This window comes from Canis aureus, chromosome 8 (genome assembly GCF_053574225.1).
Source record: "Canis aureus isolate CA01 chromosome 8, VMU_Caureus_v.1.0, whole genome shotgun sequence".
In the NCBI taxonomy this organism is placed as follows: domain Eukaryota; kingdom Metazoa; phylum Chordata; class Mammalia; order Carnivora; family Canidae; genus Canis; species Canis aureus.
Window position 1 is genome coordinate 39749128 of NC_135618.1, and position 20891 is coordinate 39770018.

The 20891-nt window shown below is 45.1% G+C and overlaps 1 protein-coding gene and 1 long non-coding RNA gene across 17 annotated transcripts in view; one reads left to right on the top strand and one right to left on the bottom strand.

The window, feature by feature from the left end:
• Positions 1–20: 20 nt before the first annotated feature.
• Positions 21–20891, bottom strand: part of LOC144318893 (uncharacterized) — a 62417-nt gene continuing 41546 nt past the window's right edge. Inside the window, exons 1-3 of one of the 5 annotated variants that reach the window (XR_013384851.1) lie at positions 5418–5742; positions 3356–3543; positions 242–2281 (exon numbers count right to left, since the gene is read on the bottom strand). This is a non-coding gene — a long non-coding RNA (uncharacterized LOC144318893). The other 4 variants (XR_013384849.1, XR_013384847.1, XR_013384848.1 and 1 more) reach the window with 4 other exon arrangements.
• LOC144318883 (zinc finger protein 75D-like) lies at positions 5759–18086 on the top strand. Of its 12 annotated transcripts, none has more exons than XM_077906345.1 (9): positions 5759–5882; positions 7184–7710; positions 9033–9198; positions 9858–9949; positions 10225–10351; positions 12205–12359; positions 12566–12692; positions 14344–14454; positions 14827–18086. In XM_077906345.1, exons 2-9 carry the CDS (start codon positions 7303–7305, stop codon positions 15504–15506), a joined length of 1866 nt encoding a protein of 621 aa, XP_077762471.1. In that variant the 5' UTR covers positions 5759–5882; positions 7184–7302; the 3' UTR covers positions 15507–18086. The 12 variants fall into 12 exon arrangements, with proteins under 12 accessions (XP_077762471.1, XP_077762473.1, XP_077762474.1 ...); XM_077906347.1 differs by having other exon boundaries at positions 12205–12296; XM_077906348.1 differs by having other exon boundaries at positions 12205–12296; positions 12608–12692.

A 20891-nucleotide genomic window follows, 5' to 3' on the forward strand; every position in this document is an offset into this window, starting at 1 on the left:
ATGCCAAGACCTAAAGCATGTTAAGATAATAAGATATAAAAATTTTTATTTACAGTGTAATCTGTGTACTTTTTAAATACATAAAATACACCAAAATGCTAAACTATCCTTGGTGGACAGAAGTTGGGGGGTACTTTTCATCATTTTAATATGTATCTTCTATAATCACCATGTCACTTGCACAGTAAGGGGGGAGAACACTAAGCGGTACAGATTTAAGAAAGCAGAGCATGTCACACCATTAAACTGAAAACCAACCAAATCTATTCTTTTTATTTTATATATCAGCATATGGCTTCCTTGTTAATGGCCTGAATAAAATAAAATGTAATGCTCTTCCCACATCCATTACACCTAAGATAATCTGGGACAATAACTCTTCATTATTCAGATCTTTGTCTATAATAGAAACAAAAATGGATTAATGAATGTTTTTATACTTTAAAGAAAAAATATTTTAAAATTTTATGTTTTATAAACAATATATAAGTGGGCAGTGCTATGCAAAGTGAATTAAGTTGATAAAAACCATGACAATTCACAACAGGTCTGCATCATACAACTATACAAATCTTTAAACACAAGATCTAATTACTAGAAGTTGAAGGCATATTGAAGGAATCCTTGACAATACAAGGCCTGGGTTTCAAAAAACTACCAATTCTAGAATGGATTCTATTCTGGAACTGTTTTTTTATTATTTCTTGTTGCATCTCTTTCAGTGTGAAATGGAACCTTTGAAACTCAGGTGTGGCATCAACGAAGTCAAGTAGGTAGTCCAACCTCTCTCTTACAGCAGATAATTGAAATTCAGCAGTTTGTTCTTCATCTCCTCCTCCTTTCTGAATAACTTCCTTTGTAATTCCACTTTTTGGCTTTGGGGAGCTACCCTTTTCTTCATCATCCCCATTAATCCACACCCTGTCATCGGCCAATGTGTTTTCCAACTCCCCACATTTCTCAAGGATTTCTCTATAATCTCCATCTTCTAAGCCCTGAAGATCATATTCAGGTTCCTTTTTGTAAAGAAGATTTTCCCATGCATTTGCTATGGTTATTTGTTTTACTTCATCCCAACTCTTTGCCCAGTTAAAAACTGCACTTTTTATGTTGTAGATTTTAATCTTGGAAACTCCTTTTTCTCCTCTATCTTGCTCATCATCACTTTCTTCAAAAATTACAAGACTCTCTTCAAGTTGCTTCCACCTATAAAGTCGTTTGCAGCTCAAGATCACGCCTTGATGCATTGGTTGAATCAAGGTTGAAGTATTATGGGGAAAGAACATGCATTTTATCCGCCCATCCTCACTGCTTAGTGATTCAGTGGAGGGGTGAACTGGAGAACTGTCCAGAAGTAACATAGCCCTGACATCCTCTTCGTGGAATCCTAAAACATTAAGTTGAAAATGCCTGACCTCAGGAACAAAGTTTTGAAAGAACCATTCTGAAAACAATTCTCTGGTGAACCAAACATCCTTACTAGGTTTATATATCACAGGTAATGTACTTGTGTCCTCTTTCACACTTTTGGGCAGCTTTGATTTTCCAATAACGATTGACTTTAATTTATGAGTTCCATCTGCATTTGCACATAAAAGAGCAGACAACCGTTCTTTGTTTATTTTCCTCCCAGGCAGGCAGATCTCTTTCCTGCTTGCCTGAATGTTTTCTGGCATTGACTTCCAAAAGAGGTCAGTTTCATCCCCACTGTACAGCTGAGCTACACTCAGCTTCTCCTCTTTGATAAGCATGTATAGATTTTGTCGAAATGGCTCAACATTTTCTGAAGCCGAACTTAGGGCTTGTTCCCCACATACTTTTTGATTCCCAATCGCATGCCTATTTCGAAATCTAAAAAGCCAACCAGTGCTAGCTTTAAAGTCTGTTCGCCCAAAACACTGTGCGAATCTCTCTGCAGCAGCTTGAAGCTCCACACCTCTAACAGGGATGCCAGCTGAGCGTTTCTGTTGGTACCACATGTAGACTGCATCATCCACATCACCATATTTGGCTCCTGTTGTTCTCTTTCTCTTCTCAGCCCCTACTAATGGCATGTCCTGCTTCAGTACAAAGTCCAAAATCAATTTCTTATTCTTTTTGATGTCATAAAATGTTGATTTACTGATTCTAAATTCATCCATTACACTTTTAAGAGATCGTCCAGCTTCAATCCTGCTGAGAACCTTCATCTTCTCCTCCAAATTCAATGTTGTATATTTCCCTCTCTTATTCATACTGAATTTGGTTTCAAACAACCAACAGGAGAAGAAAAGGGAAAAGCCTTGCCGGATTGGAAAAAAAAATAAAAGCAAAACAAAAAGACTAGCTTAAAGACCCCAAAGGCACCAGGATTTGTACGGAAGGAGGGGGAGTGGGCCAAAAGGGATAAAGGCTCATGTTGGAAGTGCTAGCCTAGAGATGAAGATCTTAAGAACTCAGAGAACCACCACTATCAAAGCGCTACCTAGCTGTCACTCCTGCAAGATATGGACAGTCTGTTTTCAGAACCCCATTCTCCTCTTTCTTGACACATACAGCAGCACCAGTCAGGAATAATGGGAATACCTGCATACTCTCCCTAACTGAACAGAGAAAGAGACAGCAGGAGAGAGGCAAGATATGTCCACAAGAACAAACCCAAGTGAGATAAGTCTACGTGCAAAATACTGCTTGAGAAGGGAGTATAAAAGCCTCAAGGGCATAGGCAGAGTAATCTTGTGTAGCAGAGATGCAGTGTGGTTTCTCCCCTTCCAAAAGGACCTGATTTTACGTCACTGACAAAAAGAAAAAAAAAAAATGGTGATCATGGTGCTCTGTAAGCAGTGTTCACTGGGTGGCAGTCCATCCACTTGGATGAAGATTCTAAGCTATCCTGACATTGCAATGTCCTGACAGCTGGCATTCCAGAACAGCTGTATAGTATCTTTAGGTGAACAAGAAAGTTAGTAGGTACTATTGTTCATGTGAAGAAATCTAACATGTATTACATTCAATATAGCATCCTCAAAGACTGAGCTTCAACTTATGTTTACCAGGGTAAAATGTAAGTATGTAAAAATTTCCTGGTGGCACTTTTCCACTCTCAGAGCATCTTCCTTGTGTATATCTGGTATATTCTTAAGAGTCGAATATTTTTCACTGAAGCTTTTCCATATTTTGGAGTTACCAAGTTTAAGAATCCTGGCCCAAAAGTTTTAAAAATATTTTACCATATTTAAAAATACTTTTAAAGATTTGATCTTTCATCTGTCGTTCTAAATTTACATTAGGATGTTAAATAGCAGATTTTTAAAATTTGTGACTTTATTCAATTTCTCTCCACTGTAGATTTTCCTTAATTTGAAACAATACTCACTTTTTCTCCCGCTTGAAGAAATTTAAAAGGTTTCTCTACTGGTGTTTCTGATATTCCTCAGTTATTCCTTGCAGGTTCTCCTGGATGCCCAGTGCCATTCCATGTCCTAGATTAATTTCATAGTTTTCATTCGAGACACACAACTCATGAGAAGTAACAAAAACCGCAACTTTTATCCATTTCAGGTGCTATGAAGAAAGAAAAGTCTGTCAGAGAAATGAGGAAAATGATTGTTATTATCTATCTTCCCTCACCTATATTGCAGAGCCTGATTAGCTTTCATTCATTACTCACTACAAAGAATTATTACAAGGTTCTCATCTGGAAACCCAGAAGAGTCCAGGCTGCTAATTTTCCCCCCATATCTATTGCTAGAAATGCCTACTGTCTTGTGGAGCACTGAGAGAGTCATGAAAGACTATGATCCTGAGGAGGGTGTGGAGCAAATGCAGACTAAGATCTAGCAACCTTCTGAAAGGCAGCTATCACTGAGGGAATTAGTCAGTGATGACTATATAAATGGAAAAAGCAAAAAGAGAGAATTGGTTATCTATAACAGCAGCATTACTAACTCCAGCCTGCCACGCAGCAAAACCATTCGGCCCGCTATGGCAGCTGCACGGTGTCTCGGAATCAAGTGCAAGTCTTTTCTCTCACCGCTTCCCAGCTGTACACTGAGCATTTTTCAAGCAGTGCCCGGGCAGGGAACAGGATTTCAAAAGGAAAGGCTGGGGCCACGTTGGTGGGCTCCACAGCAAGGGGAAGCAACTCTGGCACAGACTTCAAACTACGAAAATCATTACCGACCCTCATTCACTATCCCCCAGTTTATACCTTATTTCTTCTTGCTTTCTCAGGGTCTCTTAGTTTTTCTCCCCCAACATCCTCCACCCCCATGTTATGAATCAGGCCCACCAGTGGCATGCAAGGCCACGGCTGCAGACTTCATTTATTCACTTTAGGAAGTTCCAATTACATGCTCAGCCTTGGGTCTGATGGTGAGGATCTCCATGCTACGAGCACTACTGTCCACTGGTTCTCGAAGCCTGGAAAGAAGCGCTGCCTTTGAACAAACTAACTCTCAACCTGACTCAGATTCCCAGGAAATGAACCTGCTCTGAAACCTACTCCACTGACCTAGGCAGATGCCTATTCTTACCTCCTGTGTTTAATTCTTTGCTCTTGCTCCGAAAGGATCAGAGAAGCACAAAGGATTCCAAAGTAAGGGGATCCCTGGGTGGCTCAGCGGTTTAGCGCCTGCCTTTGGCCCAGTGTGCCATCCTGGAGTCCCGGGATCAGGCTCCCGGCATGGGGCCTGCTTCTCCCTCTGCCTCTCTCCCTCTCTGTCTCTCGCTATGTCTACCATGAATAAATAAATAAATCTTAAAAAACAAACAAAAAGGTAATAAGCGGCCGGGTACTGGCCTCCCATTTTCATTCCCACCTTTACCTTCCTTCCGGATCAACTGCCCCAGAAAGATGGTCCCTCAAACAGCCTCCAGTGATGCTCCAGGTTTAGTCTAGGAAATGCAGTCTCTTCGCTGCCCCGCGGCGCCCCCGTGAGAGGTCTACAAGAACTTCTTTTCTAACCTGAGGCCTTCCCCCCAACACTAGCGGGATCGCACCTAGTGAGAACGTATGGCGGGTGTGCTCACACCCCAGTCTTCTCCAGCTCTCCGTCCGCGTGCGCCGGACCCCACTCCCTGGGGGGACCTTTGCCATTTCCCAAGGAAAAACCCCCTTTCCCTTCCTTCGGCTCGCGCGGCGCTCGGCTTCGGGCTCGCGTCCTCCTGGCCCGTGTGACCACGGAGGGTCGCCGAAACGCCGCGCCCTCCGGCCGGAGCCCCTGCGGCGAAGGCACTGCCCGTGCGCTCTAGCCCTGGCCGCCCGCGGGCCACCCGACAAGCAGCCCGCCGCGTGGCAACGGCTGACGCTGGGAGGCCTGGGCACCCGAGATGCCCGGAGCCTGAGAAGCGGGGCGCACGAGCTCTGGCAGAGGCCGCGGGGACGCCCACGGGCGGGGTGCCGGGTTCCGGGAGCATGCCTCACGGCCGGAACCTACCTCACCGGGCCCCCGGGATGGCTGCGAGGGGCGCGCGGCCCCGAGGAGGGCCAAGCAAGGCCTCGGAGCCGCCTGACCGCGACGAGAGCTCGGGCAAGGCCCAGGGCCCCGAGCGCGGCGGCGGCCACGCTCCCGGCGGGGCTCGGGGCACCAGGCGCCGCCGGCCGCCCGAGGGCCACGCAGGCACCAGCCGGCCGCGCCGCCCCCCGCCCCCAGGCCGCGGCGGGCCGGGCGCTCGGGGGCACTAGTTCTTCCCGGCCGCCAGGGCGGCACCGGGCGGAAGGCCGCTCCCCCGGGCGAGGCGGCGGCCCGCGGCGGCGCGGCTGCTCGGAGCCCCTCCCCGGAAGGGCGTCAGGGCGCTTCCGGCCCGAGCGCCGCGTCGGATGGGCCCCGGGGCGTCGCGGGCCTGGGGGCCGGTGCTGAGGCCGGGCTCGGAGCGCGCCGGGCGGAGGCGGCGGCCTGCAGGTGAGCCGGCGGCAGGGGGAGCGGCGGCGCCCGGAGCTGCCGAGGGGCCCCGGCCGCCGCCATTGTCCGTGGGCGGTGGCGCCGCTGGGCCGGGCGGGCGCAGCCTGGTGGCGGGACGGGCCCGGGAGCCCCGCCGTCAGGCTCCGAGGCCGCGCCGCCGTCCCGCCTCGCTGGCCGCCGTGGCCGGCCCGGGCCTGTGCTGGGGCCCGCTGAGCCGCGGGGCAGCCGGGCCGGCCGCGTGGGAGCCCCGTGGGAAGCGGGGCGCCGGGACTTTGCTCAGCCTTGCCTGGAGGTCCAAGTGACCGTGGAGGAAAGGGAAGGTGGGCGGACGGCGCCCCACGCCAGCGACTCTCCTCTCCTCCCTTGCGCCTTGGCCTTTGGAGAAGCGTTTTGTAAGCAAAGGAAAGGTCAGCGGTGGTTTTTCTGGTTCAAGTCAAGAGAGCTTTAAACGCAGGAACCGATCCGTGCCCGGCGCCCTCTGTGCTGCTCGCAGGGAAGCGTCCCCGAGGAGTGTTGAGCTCTAGCTCCGTGGCCCCTGGCTGCGCGCTGAGATAGGACTGCTTTTCCCTGATTGCTTTCCTTCTCTGCTCTCACTTTTGGGTCCCAGCTCTCCTGCCCCTATCGGTCAGTGGGAAGGAGAATCTGGAACGTTCCACGCACCGAGGGCTTCCGTCTTCACAAGAGGATGAAGGGTCCGAGAAGTTGGACTCCCTTGCTAGAGACAGAAGACTGGGCTGACACGTTAAAATTTAAGAGGAACTCAGAATGTTCCCCTGATCCTCCCTGGGCTTGGGGAAGCTGGGATAGGACGCCCGACGAGGAGGTGTTTGCATAACCCCCAAGCTCTGTGCAGCCGGAGGGGTCAATGTTCTCACTGTCTAACCTTTCCTGAATCGTTACCATATTTACCAAGGCCAAGTCCTCAGTGGGCGTTTGTCTATAGTGAACTGTGCCTTATTTCAAGTGGCGAATAGCAGAGAGAAAGGGGCTGGCGGTGGATTCTTTAAAAGGAAAGCAAGGCAGGATTTTTCTCTTCATTTTTCTCCCATTGTGACTAGTGGGTATCCAAGCTCATGTGAAGGATCCCTGGGTGGTTCAGTGGTTTGGCACCTGCCTTTGCCCCAGGGCGTGATCTTGGAGACCCAGATCAAGTCCCAGGTGGGGCTGCCTGCATGCAGCCTGCTTGTCTCTCTGTGTCTCTGCCTCTCACTGTGTTTCTCATGAATAAATAAATAAAATCTTAAAAAAAAAAAAAGTTCATGTGACTTTCTTACTGATGTGCACTTTTTTTCTGCTCTTAGTGTTTTAGGAAGAAGATCCTTTTATTGATTTTGTTCCAGAGCTGACTGGGCATTGTATGCCAAAGGTGGTCCTGCTGGGGTGTCCAACACAAGAGTAAAACTATTCCTGCAGCTGAATAATGATGGTAGATCTGAAGGTGGCTGACTGTTTGAACCCTCAGATCAAGGCTCTGTGGGAAAACAAGGGGCCTGTGATAGAGAGTTCCAGTCACAGCAAGAACTATATCGCACAAACGGACAGTCTCAGTCCTGAAAGCTGTCGCCAGCACTTCCGGAACTTCTGCTATCAGGAAGAAGTGGGACCCCGTGAAATTGTTGGACAACTTCAGAAATTATGCCGTCAGTGGCTGAGGCCAGAGATCCACTCAAAAGAGCAGATTTTGGAACTGCTTGTGCTAGAACAATTTGTGACCATTCTACCCAGTGACACCCAAAGCCGGATAAGGAAGGACCATCTACAGAGCATTGAGGAGGCTGTGGTCCTGGTAGAACACTTGCAGAGGGAATCTTGTCAAACGAGGAATGGGGTGAGAAGAAAGATTCCTGATTCATGCATTCAAATAAGATGAAAGTGGATATGGGTGTGGGCATTTAATTGAGAAATAAGGTGAATTGGGTCACTCTTCTGTTGTAGGACATCTAAGGCAGGACCAGAAACCAAAAACCCACAGCAGTAATCCACAGGTTTCACAGATCCTTGGCAGATACTTCCTGGCCTTCGAGAAGAATTGCTTTTGTGCTCTTTAGAGCCAGAGTTCATCAAGAGTAGTAAGTCTAGTTTGGCTTGTCCAAGGACATGGGTTTTGGGCTCCAAATGAATAAAAGATAGTAAGGAGCTGGAGAGGAAGAGGACTTGGAAAAGGGTGAACACTTAAAATGAAAGTTGAGTGGAGATAGTAAGGAGAAGGAAAACCCAAATAATTGGAGAAGAATGCAAAGGGAGAGAAAATTAGGCAGAAGAAAGGGAAACATTTGAAAATTCTAGCAGAGTAGCTGAAAAAAGAAATACGTTGAGGGATAGTGTCCTCTGACTCATAGGAGAGAGGCTCCACAGTGCTCTCGATGGTCCTTGAATCTGCTGGGTAATGGGGAACATGTCCCTAGCCAGGTGGCAGAACAGTAACTGGCTTCAGGCCTACTGGGGGGAATAAAGGGCAGGCATATGTTTAAGGCCAAAATCATTCAGAGGTTGGCTGGGGCCAAATCTTCTTTCATTTCATCCCTGTTCTGTGAAAACCTTGCCTGGGTATGGGGATAATCTGGTGGAGGAGACCACTTCCTTTGTCAATTTTTTAATCTTTTGAGAAAATGAGAAGACAGAAAAACACTAAAGAGGGATTTTTTTTTTTTTTTTTTTTAAATTCATGAGAGACACAGAGAGAGAGAGAGAGAGGCAGAGAAAGAAGCAGGCTCCATGCAGGGAGCCCGATGTGGAATTTGATCCTGGGTCTCCAGGATCATACCCTGGGCCCAAGGCAGGTGCTGAACTGCTGAGCCACCCGGGCTGCCCACTAAAGAGGGATCTAAGCCAAGAGAAAGCCTGTCAACCTAGTATGAGAACAGGTGGCCTATTGTAGCCCTGTTAGTGATCTAAGCTGGTCTATATGCATAGGGGTGGGGCCTGCTGTGTCAGAGGCCTAGCAATAGCCACATTTTCCCCCCTTGTATCCTAATATTGCAACATTCTGGGTAGCTCTCTGTAGAAAATTGGCCGAATTTAAGCCTTTTGTCATTTCCTTTAGTGTCACACACTTTCCATCATCTGGACTATTCACTTTTTCTTCCTTTTACAATCAACCCCGAAACTAAAAGTAATTTTTGTGGTAACAAAAATGGGGATTATTTCTAGGTTGCAGTCCAAGAGCTGGGAAAGGAGGCAGTGCTCTTGGGAGAAACAGCAGAATCCCAACCAGTGGGCATGGCCCAGGATGAAGAATTCTGGAATACATACCAGGGTCTGCAAGAACAGCTGAGCAGGGATATTCATAAAGAAACTGAGCCTGTATGTGAGAGGGGTAAGGCACATTATGATAATTCCCTTCTTTTGGGAGCTATTAGAGGAATTTGTTCAGCCAGAACATTGTGAGGATTTTCTGTGTCCCCAGCTATGTGGATGGGCAAACAGGCATGTTAGCAGTTATGATGTCCTCGAGGTTGCGGTAGAGCCCAGCTGTGGGTAAGCTGTGAGTTGGCCTAGGGTACAGAAATATCCAACCTACAGAACCTGGGTAATAACCCCATGAACTCTGTTCGTTACAAAGCAGAGTGGAATGTGAACACACTTTTGTACCAGGAGAAAAATAATAAATGATTAAAAAAAAACAAAAACAAAACTACATCATCTCATCGTACACTGGATATCCTGAGTACTTCATTTTTGAATATGTTGAATTTTTGCCTTAGAACAATTCACATTATGAGAGGAAGATAAAAGGTTTTTCTTTCATTTACTCATAAAAACTGGGGAACCTATTATAATGACTGGGAACCTATTATAATGACTGGTAGATACATGGCTCTTTTGTATGATGACAGGACCACTTCAGGGAATCACATACTCTTGCAAGGATGTCCCCACTCTACCCAAAGAATTGGGATCATCTATATTTTAGAAATGAGCTAAGGATGTTTATAGATAAGTGAGAGATTTCCTCTGGCTCTTTTCCACCCACAGTTGTGCCGGCTCACCAGATCCTAGCATTTCCTGTGCAGACAAATGCCACAGACCGGACAGTGGCACCCAAGCTCATCTTACCTGAGTCCCAGGTGAGCTGTGCAATCCAGCTATTGAGGGCTGCCTTCCTCTGCTGCCTAGGACCCACTCTGCCCAGCTCGCAGGCATATTAACCCCATTGTACTCCCTGGGAAACTGGGCACCTCCTAGGTTGTTGATGATCCCTTACTTTTTTCATTTTTGCCTTCTTAAAGAAAAAAAAAAAAGTGCTATTAATTCCTTGAGTGCCCAGGGTCTACCGTGGACCAGATGGCAGGGCTGCTTCTGTAGTGGCAAGTACTGAGCTGAAGCCAATTGTCTTCTTTAGAGCTTGTTGACATTTGAAGAAGTGGCCATGTATTTTTCCCAGGAAGAATGGGAGTTACTGGATCCCACTCAGAAGGCCCTCTACAATGATGTAATGCGAGAAAACTATGAGACTGTCATCTCTCTAGGTAAAGAATCTCCCTCTCCAATCGGGTAGAAGTTGAGTAATCTGTCATGTTCTCTGCTTCCTGGGAATGTATTTCTCTGAGAAACTGTGTTCTAGTAACTGGTTCTCAACTAGTTGGTGTGTGGACAGAGGAAAGGTGTATCCAGATCACCTGGGGAGCTTTTTCCAAGTGCATATGCTCATTCTTTACCCTAAAATTCTTGATCTCTCCCTTCCCTTTCTTTAAATCTCTTCTTTTGCCTTTTCCGTCTCCATAAAGAGTAGCACCACTCACCAAATATCTTAGGCCAGAAAATTTGTGATCATTCTTTACTCTGATCTTGCTCTTCTTCCCCACTCCTAATCTTCCTCGTGGCTCCACATTCACAGTATACCCTGAATCTAACCATGTCTCATCCTCTTGAATTGTTATCTTGGTCTAATCCAGGGGAGTGTGTAACCAGGCTCACCTCAGTACTTTCTAACTGGTGCTTGCTGGCACCATTCTTAGCCTTCCACAATGTACTTTTCATGCAACAGCCAAGGTTTTTAAAAACTCTGATGGATTTTGATGTCACCCTTTTAAAAATCTTATAATGACTTCTCACTCTTTCAAGTAAAATCTAAATTCCTCACCAAAGTACCCAGGAGCTCCAAGATCTGGCCTCTAAGCATCTACCACTTGTACCTTTCCTCTTTATCCATACTAATACTGCTGTTTCTTGAACTCACCAAGTTAATTTCTACTTGCCCATTTCTATTCCTTGGCACAGTGGACAGAGTTCTGCAATTTTAAACACTTCTTAATTTTGCCCAGCTGAATATTTCATGATGCATAAGGAAAAAAAATCCTTTTATTGCTTTCATTCATGAAACCAAAGAAAGTCAACTGGGGAACCTGTTGTAGAGATTTTTTTTAAGATTTATTTATTTATTTATGATAGAGATAGAGACACAGAGAGAGAGGCAGAGACACAGGAGGAGGGAGAAGCAGTCCCCATGCTGGGAGCCCAATGTGGGACTCGATCCCGGGACTCCAGGATTGCGCCCTGGGCCAAAGGCAAGCGCTAAACTGCTGAGCCCCCCAGGGATCCCCATGTAGGGGTTAATAGATACTCAATTCTTTTTTTTTAAATAATAAATTTATTATTTTTGGTGTTCAATTTGCCAACATAGAGAGTAACACCCAGTGCTCATCCCGTCAAGTGCCCCCCTCAGTGCCTGTCACCCAGTCACCCCCACCCCCCGCCCTCCTCCCCTTCCACCACCCCTAGTTCGTTTCCCAGAGTTAGCAGTCTTTATGTTCTATCTCCCTTTCTGATATTTCCCACACATTTCTTCTCCCTTCCCTTCTATTCCCTTTCACTATCATTTATATTCCCCAAATGAATGAGAACATACAATGTTTGTCCTTCTCCGATTGACTTATTTCACTCAGCATAATACCCTCTAGTTCCATCCACATTGAAGCAAATGGTGGGTATTTGTCATTTCTAATGGCTGAAGAATATTCCATTGTATACATAAACCACATCTTCTTTATCCATTCATCTTTCGATGGACACCGAGGCTCCTTCCACAGTTTGGCTATTGTGGACATTGCTGCTAGAAACATCGGGGTGCAGGTGTCCCGGCGTTTCATTGTATCTGTATCTTTGGGGTAAATCCCCAACAGTGCAATTGCTGTGTCGTACGCAGGGCCTGGTCTGAAGGTGGTGCTAAACCTCTGAGCCACCCAGGCTGCCCAGATGTAATAGTTTTAAAAGTATTCCATTTCTGCTGAAAGAATCAGGATTATCTGTACTTTAGAAATAACCTAAAGATGTTCATAATCAGTAGCAAGAGAAATTTCCTCTGGCTCTTTTCCACCCACAGCTGTGCCTGTTCACAAGATCCTAGCCTTTCCTGAGCAGATAATCACCAAAGAATCGACAGTGGCACCTGAGCTCATCTTGCCTGAGTCCCAGGTGAGCTGTGTGATCCAGCTATTGAGGGCTCCCTTGCTGCCCAGGACCCACATTGTTGTGCAGGTGCTCACATGTGCCAATATTCTCTAGAAACTAGGCATCTCCTACTCTGCTGCTGATCCTTTTGCCTCCTTCTTTTCTCCCTTTTCACTTAAAAAATTATTTGCTGTTAATTCATTCAGCCTTGCCTACCATGTAGTTCATGGGCCAGAAAGTAGGGCTGCTTCTGTAGTGGCAAGTACAGAGCTGAAGTCCATTGTCTTCTTTAGAGCTTGTTGACATTTGAAGAAGTGGCCATGTATTTTTCCCAGGAAGAATGGGAGTTACTGGATCCCACTCAGAAGGCCCTCTACAATGATGTAATGCGAGAAAACTATGAGACTGTCATCTCTCTAGGTAAAGAATCTCCCTCTCCCATTGGGTAGAAGTTGAGTAATCTGTCATGTTCTCTGCTTCCTGGGAATGTATTCATCTGAGAGGCTTTGTTCCAATAACTGGTTGTTTCTGAACTACATGGTCTGTAGACAGGGGTAGGGTATATGCAGATCACCTGGGGACCTTTGGGGAGATGCACCCTCCAGATGCTATGTAGATTCCTTTTTTTGTTTTGTAGATTTTTGATTTATTTTTTCTCCTCTCCCAAATCTGTTCTCATATCTCTCACTTCTCAGTAAAGAACGTTTGCCCGGGAACTAAGAGGAAGGAACATACAGTCATCCTTGACTGTGATCTTGCCGTCATAATCCATTTTAATGCATCCCTGTCCTTTTGGCTCCACCTCCACAGTGTAGCCTGAGTGCAGCCATGTCTCATCTCCTTGTGCTGTTAGCATCCTGGCTTAAGCCAGCAGCCTGTCTAACCAGACTGACCTCAGTACTTTATGACTGGTGCCCCTGCCGCTTGCCTTCCCACACTCCAGAATCTTTAAAAAACCTGATGAAATCATGACATTTCCCATTTCAAACCTTATAATGGCTTCTCATCACATTCAGAATAAAATGCACACCTTATTGAAGTGCTTAGGGTCCTCTAAGATCTGACCCTGTACACCGTGGTGCCCTCATTTGCTGCCACTTGTGCCCTTGCTCAGTCCTCCTGAGCCTCACTGATCTTTTTTTTTCTTGAACTTGCCTTCCTCACTTCTACTTTGATCTTTCCTCTGCCTGGCACACATTTCTGGCCATTGGCAAAAACTCTCGCTTTTACGTTTTTGCTGCATATCAGCTTTTCAAGGAGGTCTTCATACTACCTCATCTAAAATAGCTTCAGAGAAGCAGAATCTTAAATGCTGAGTTATCCTGCTTTAATTTTTTTCAAAATATTCATCACGTGCTGAAAACGTTATTGCTGTTTGGTTGTCTGCTCCCACCAGAAGGTGAGCTCCTGTGAGATCAGGGGCTTGGATTAATCACCGCTATATCATTAGCCCAAAGAGAGTGCCTGGCACATTTTAGCCAATCATTACATATTGACTGAGTGATGAATAGTTCTCCAACTTGACAATGTATATTTAGAAAAGTTTCTCTGATTCTGGTCTGTTTTTTTCCACATGGATAAGAAGCAGTGAGCTGAAGGAGTAGGAGAAATCTTTCCTAGTCCAGTGTGTGCTGCTTAAGGGGCTAAGTAAGAAGTTAACTGTTATCATGAGGGGAATCACTGATGCACATGATACATTAGTAATCCACTGACCTGTACCTTGCTCTGCTAGACTTGGGCTAATCCTAAGGAATTAATAGGACTAACTTGTATTCCCTGCAGACTCTGGTGTTTGGTTCCATCTTGTTCAAATATAGGGCAATCTTGGTGGCAGAAGAGGGGCACTGTGGATGGATTCCCATGCACTTTATCTTCTCCATGAATCTGGCTTAGGTTTATTTCTCCATCTCTCCATTGTGTATACAGTATAGTATAAACCCAAAACCAGACGGGAGAGTCTACTTACTCACTGACCACTGTAAACTGTCCTTTGCTGCTTCTGAAATAGTATGGAGTGGGTGGACAGTTGTTGAGTTCCCAGTCCTTGACCTCCATTTTTTCCATTTCACAGCATTATTTGTGCTCCCCAAACCTAAAGTGATCTCCTATCTAGAACAAGGAGAAGAGCCATGGGTTCAAGGGCCCTTGGAGTTCAAGGACAGTCTTGGAGAGCTGCCTACAGGTAAATATACCATGGGAAGAGGACAAATGTTCTTTGATAGCAACCTTTGCAGGGAATTAGCATTTAAAATTTTGCTTATTGGGGCACCTCAGCGGCTCAGTTGGTTAAATGTCTGCCTCAGCTCAGGTCATGATTCCAGGGTCCTGGGATTGAGCCCCTCATCTGGCTCCCTGCTCAGTGGGGAGCCTGTTCCTCCCTCTCTTCTCTGCTTGTGCTCTCTGTTGCAATCTCTGTCTCTGTCTCTCTCTCAAATGAATAAAGTCTAAAAAAATAATAAATTCTGCTTATCTGTATTTTCTATGTCAGTAATCATTGAATTTTTCTATTTTGCTCTTCCCTACATTTGGCTGATTATTATGTTTATTCCCATAGGGTTAAAGCTCAAAACTGACACTGAGAACCATCAGCCTGTATGTCTTTCTGACTTAGAAATACAGGCACCAGGAGACATCGTATCAAAAAAGACCAGAGTGAAAGTTCTCCAGAAAATGACAGGCAAGGAAAATCATGGTGATACACACAGGATGGGGAAGTGGCACCGAGATTTTCCCATAAAGAAAAGAAAGAAACTTTCAAGCTGGAAACAAGAGTTGCTAAAACTTATGGATCTTCATAAGAAAGCCCGTGTTGGAGAAAAGCCATTTAAATGCCAGGAATGTGGGAAAAGCTTCAAAGTTAGCTCTGACCTTATTAAACACCAAAGAATTCACACTGAAGAGAAACCATATAAATGTCAACAGTGTGATAAGAGGTTTAGATGGAGTTCTGATCTTAATAAGCACTTAACAACCCACCAAGGAATAAAACCATACAAATGCTCCTGGTGTGGGAAAAGCTTCAGTCAAAATACAAATCTACATACACACCAAAGAACTCACACTGGAGAGAAGCCCTTTACGTGTCATGAATGTGGAAAAAAATTCAGTCAGAACTCCCACCTTATTAAACATCGGAGAACCCACACAGGTGAGCAACCATATACTTGTAGCGTGTGCAGGAGAAACTTCAGCAGGAGATCAAGCCTTCTTAGACACCAGAAACTCCACCGCTAAACTGAACAGAAGCTTATCCAGGGTCCTCATTCTGAAGAAATTCACCAAATAGAGGTGACCATGAGGTTTACAAAACAAAATACAAAAGCATGAATAATACTTAATCAGTGAAAAATTTAGTGATACAAATATATTTAACAGAAAGGAATCAAGGTTGACTCTGCCAGGGATTCCTGTAAGTAGTTTTGTACTATTCACATTTTTACACATAACCTTCAGGGAATTCATTAGCAAGAAAGGTGTTGAAAGAAAAATTTTTGCAATTCTACCTGGCAAAATCGCCAATACAGCTTTTAATAGCAGAAGCATACATGAATCAATCTTTTGTGACTACAGATGGTAAATACTGTTGGTTTTGCCATGAATTCCCAGCCAGCTTTAAACACATTGATAGAAACATTTGTAGCATGGTCTTCCAAAAGAAAAAGCAATAACCTGCATGTTTAATTGCATACCATTGCCTTCAAGGTACTAGGATTACCTATTTCAAGAGATCTATGACACAAAAATGAATTGTCAAATTTTCCAAGAACCAAATTGGATTTTCATCCTCTCCCATGTAATTGGACACTCTTCCCAAAATTGGACATGATTTGAGTTCCTTGAACATTTTAGCAACTTCAGCTCTTGAATCCTTTTAGCACCATTTTTACTGTGATGAGATGTAATTTACTTCACCACTAGGGAATCTGCCAGATAAAATACTAATGCACTATCTTATACCTCATTGGTAGTGTTTGAAAAAGATAAACATCTCTAATGAGATCATATGAAAACGGGTTGGAATGTTTAGCCATGGATTATGTATTACGTGTAAAGAATTTTCTGCAATAAAAGAAAGTAGACCTTATAATCTCAGTATGATAAAACATAGAGCACTTTTTTTTGGCCTAAAAGAAAATTAACAGGAGTTCAGGATGAGCTCATGATTTTATTTGCTTTTTCATTTGGCTTTCGTTTGTCTTTAAGAAAAAGTACAGGGGCACCTGCAGGGCTTACTTGATTAAGTACCTTTAGCTCAGGTCAATGATCTCAGTTCCTGGGATCCAGCCGAGAATCTGGCTCCTTGCTCAGTAAGGAATCTGCTTTTCCCTTATCCTCTCCTGCCCCTCCCCACCATTCGTGCACCCACACGTGCTCACATGTCTCAAATTAAAAAGCACACACACAAACACACAAGGATAGCGTTATGCTTAGGAACTGCAGTGTGTGCTGCCTGTATGATACGGTTTACTGGGTGTGGCAGGAGATTGGGTTCCCAAGAGGAAAGGTTTGGGAAGTGATGCTGAGTGGTAGGCAAAGATGAGTGAATCTGCATTCATATTGTCTTTCACTGTAAACCATTACTAGGCAGGCAGAGTCCATCTGTCTCTTTACACAGCGTTTAACAAGAGCCTTAATTGGCAACTAATAGATGGCTGAATATCTCTATGGGCTGTGGATCGTCTTAGGACTCCTGTCTACAACAGTGACTCAGCATGTGTTCCTATTGGAGGTTTTAGGTGGTGTCAGGAAGGGGGTTAAATGATCTCTTCTAAATACCTTATGAAAGATGAAGTTAAGGCTCAGATACAAGGACTTCTTCAAGATGGTAGGCAGTGAGTCGGCTGTCCCTTAGCTGCATCAGTGAGCCCTGAAGGCAGGATTAACAGGATGTGTACGTTACCCCTGCAGGGCACTGGATGACATTGTGTTGTATCTATTTCTAACTATAGAACATTCCTGTGGCTTGATTGGTTGCCAAAACACTGCGGTCTCCATGTTCTCTATTTCAACTCAGGGTTATTCTAGGACAAGAGGAGTTGCTGAAAGAAAAGCACCTCACAGCCTGGCCAGTGGTGGATGCTCAGCCCATGTGCATTTGTTTCCCTTTCCCCTGCTCCCCAGTGATCTGCTGGGCAGACTGCAGTAAGGAAGCAGATGTATTTATGGCACTGTAGGTGGTGATTATGCTCAGTTGATTTAGTCCTTGGCCTCAGTGCATCAGTACATTATGGTGTAAGTCACCTGAGCTGGTGCTCTCAGCAGGATTTTATTTTCTTCCCCAGATGAACTACACCAAGTATTAGTTCATAAGCACAGACAACTATGAAGCTCCCTTCTATATAGCCATTGCCCATCGCCCTCATCCTTAGGCTTTGGGTACCCTGTTCTCATCCCAGGATACAGGTGGACATCTTGGTGCTACGTTCAGTCGATTTCATGGGGGCCGCTTGTGTGCCCAGACACTGTTCTAGACTGAGAACATAGTAGTGAGCAAAAGAGCCAAAGATACACCCTCACAGGGCCAGTGTTCTAGTGAAGAGTAAAAGGAGTTGTTATGGTTTTCTCCTCGCAGTTGCAGATGAAGGATAGTTGTGGGTAATGGGTTGTGAGCAGAAGCCCCACTTCTGGGCTAAGGCTTTTGTTTGTTGGTGCAGGACTCTGTAGTGTTCTTCCTGCATCAGTCGTGGAAGCCCATATAGAAACAGGGGCCACAAAAAGTCAAAGTCATCTGGGATCCTGAGCCCCCCACCTCCATGGAGAGCACCTGTAATGGACTTTATGGGAATGAGAAATAAACTTCTGTTAAACTACTGAGATGTTGGTGCCGTGTATTTTTGCAGCATACCCTGCCTGCCCAGGCAGAGGTGGCTATTCTACTAGAGTTCTGGAACCTTTTCCGTGGACTTTGCCCTTAGAAGATATTTGCCTCCTAGATGGCCCACTGAGCTCATGTAACACGGATAGGCACGCTGAGGAACTGACAAGACTAGGCAATAGGAAAGGACTGATTTTTTACCTGAGACAAGTCCAGGTTGGTCAGTTTTTCAAGTGCATGGAGCAACCATCTATCTTTCCCTCCCTCTCTGGTTTCATTCCCCTTTCCTTGCTCTCTGTTCCTCATGCTCCACTGTCCTTGTCTATAAGATGTCTATAAGATGATCAATGGGCTAGAGAGAGGATAGGTTGCCTTTCATTCCTCCCATGAGTGCAGGAGACTTTAAGCAATCACTTGGTAATTCCCTCTTTCATAGCTTCTGTGAGTTGCCTCAAATTACACAGGACCTAGGACAGAAGCACATTTGTCCTGATTGGTGACACGAAGGTGACTGCCCTCTGGACCAAGTGGTTGGGAAGAAGGTTGTACAGGAAAGCAGGAGCAGGACATTGCAGTTGAGAAGTGAGAAGCCTCTATCGGAGTGTCTGTGTAGCCAATAACCAGCAGCAGTGTTCCACAACTCAGGATTAGGATTAGGGTTGGACATGTGCACACTGGAAGAAGGAATTTCTGTAGCTTCCTCACATGAATGAGAGCAGATTACCAAAAAAGCAACATGGAATCAAAATGTATTTAGACATGGTTTAAAGAGAAAGTGTAACACACAACCCTAGGTTTAGCCTGAAACATTAGTATTAAATTTCTCAGAAATACATCCTTTATAACCAAATGATTCTAGGATAATCCAGAAGATGCTCCATTTCATATGGTTCAGATAACAGCCTTAGAGTGGCTGCAAGCTTGGTTCTGAGAACTGGATTGGTGACCTGCATATCCCCCAAATCCTCAACCTCTTCTCTGCACTGTGCTAAGTGGCCACAGTGCAGAGACTGCCAGACCTAGAGTTCTCCCCACCATTAGACAGACACCATCTGGAACCTCACACTGATCTTGAGAACCTCCACTGCCTTTGCTGGAGGGGAAGGTCAGGAGGAGAGCTTGGAATCAAATTAAAATGGTGGGGTTGATGAGCTTTTGGAACTATGAGAAGAGTGTTTCATTGCCCTGGAGAGCTGGAGAGCAAGAATGCTAAGCACTTTTTGAAGCTTGTATTACTGCTCTTGTTCTTTCAATGAAGAGGCACTTCTGCAATATTCAGTTCTATGATCTCTTCGAAACACCCAAATTTTAAAATCCAAACTTGCACAAGGGCTCTCTCTTCCTTTTGCTCAGGTACCGGTCATATCTGCTCTTATCCATCTGAGCACTGTATATATTTCCATCATAACATGCATCACCACTTAGAGTTGTTTGGATTGTTTACTTGTTTGTCTTCCCCCATGTAAGCATGAGGAGCGCAGGGGCTGTGTCTCATGTAGCCTTGACTCTTCAGTGTCAAGCACAAGACTGACACATTATCATCTGTAATAAACACAAGAATGGAATATTACAAAGGGGAGAGGCTGCAATGCAATGGCCACCTGCACATTAGCTTTGGTTACTCAGAGCATTGACTGGTTCAATAATCTTCCTTCTTGAGGTATCAAGTGCTTCATTGGTTGTGATGGCCATGAGTCCTAGTCTTGCTCTTTACCCGAAGAGGTAGAAGAAAAGAGCTTCAAGTCTTCTGAAGGATCACACAGAGAATTATATGTGGGGACCTATGATTATCCAAGGCTATCATTTTATCTGCATGAATGCTCAAACCCAAGGCTCAGAGATCTTCGCCCTGGAATAGGAAGAGTGGATTCCACGTACACTGCAGGAATATCACCCCCGCTCAGGTTGCTCCTCCTCCTGGTATCCATCTCTGCAATGTCTGCTCTCTAGCATTTGCTTTACTGGTAAGAAGAACCTGAAGGATCACACAGACCTAGCAGTCTTGTAAGTATTCGAGCCTCTCCTGCCATGGAGGATGTATATAGAAGGATCTGGAAAGGACCTTAGAAATCTAGGTCCTTCAGTGTATCCCAAACTGGTACTCAGAAAACACTGTCTGTGACATGTCTCTGTCTTCTCTTCTAATTGTTTGACCTTGTCTTTTGCAGTGTAGAAGTTTGTAATGCTAATGAAGTCCACCTTTTCATTTATTTCTTTCATGAGTTGTATATTTAGTGTTGTATCTAAAAAGTAATCACCAAACCCAAGATCATCTAGGTTATCTCCTATATTATCTAACAGGAGTTTTATTATCATTTACATTTAGGTTTAGAATTCATTTTGAGTTAATATTCTGAACGGTGTAAAATCTGTATGTTTTAAATTTTTTTATTTATTTATTCATGAGAGACGTGGAGAGAGAGAGGGGTAGGGAGGGAGAGAGAGAGAGAGAGAGAGAGAGAGAGGCAAAGACAGGCAGAGGGAGAAGCAAGCTCCATGCAGGGAGCCCGAAGTGGGATTTGATCCTGGATCCCAGGATCACACCCTGAGCCAGAAGCAGACACTCAACCACTGAGGCATTCAGGTGTCCCTCAATATATTTTTGAATATTAAACCAGCCTTGCATACCTGGAATAAGTTATACTATCTAATTCTTGTTTTTTTAAAAAAATATTTAAGAGAGAGAGAGAGAGAGACAGTGGACAGGGGGAGGAGCAGAGGAAGAGGGATAGAGGATCCAAGCAGACTCCATCCTGAGCACAGAACTCAATGCAGGGCTTGATCTCATGAGCCTGAGACCTCGA

Excerpts from the sequence above, each read along its gene's own strand:
- LOC144318883 (XM_077906345.1), top strand. The coding sequence starts at position 7,303 with ATGATGGTAGATCTGAAGGTGGCTGACTGTTTGAACCCTCAGATCAAG. Across the intron at positions 9,199-9,857 it reads TGAGCCTGTATGTGAGAGGG|TTGTGCCGGCTCACCAGATC; the intron begins GTAAGGCACATT and ends TTCCACCCACAG. Across the intron at positions 9,950-10,224 it reads TCATCTTACCTGAGTCCCAG|AGCTTGTTGACATTTGAAGA; the intron begins GTGAGCTGTGCA and ends TGTCTTCTTTAG.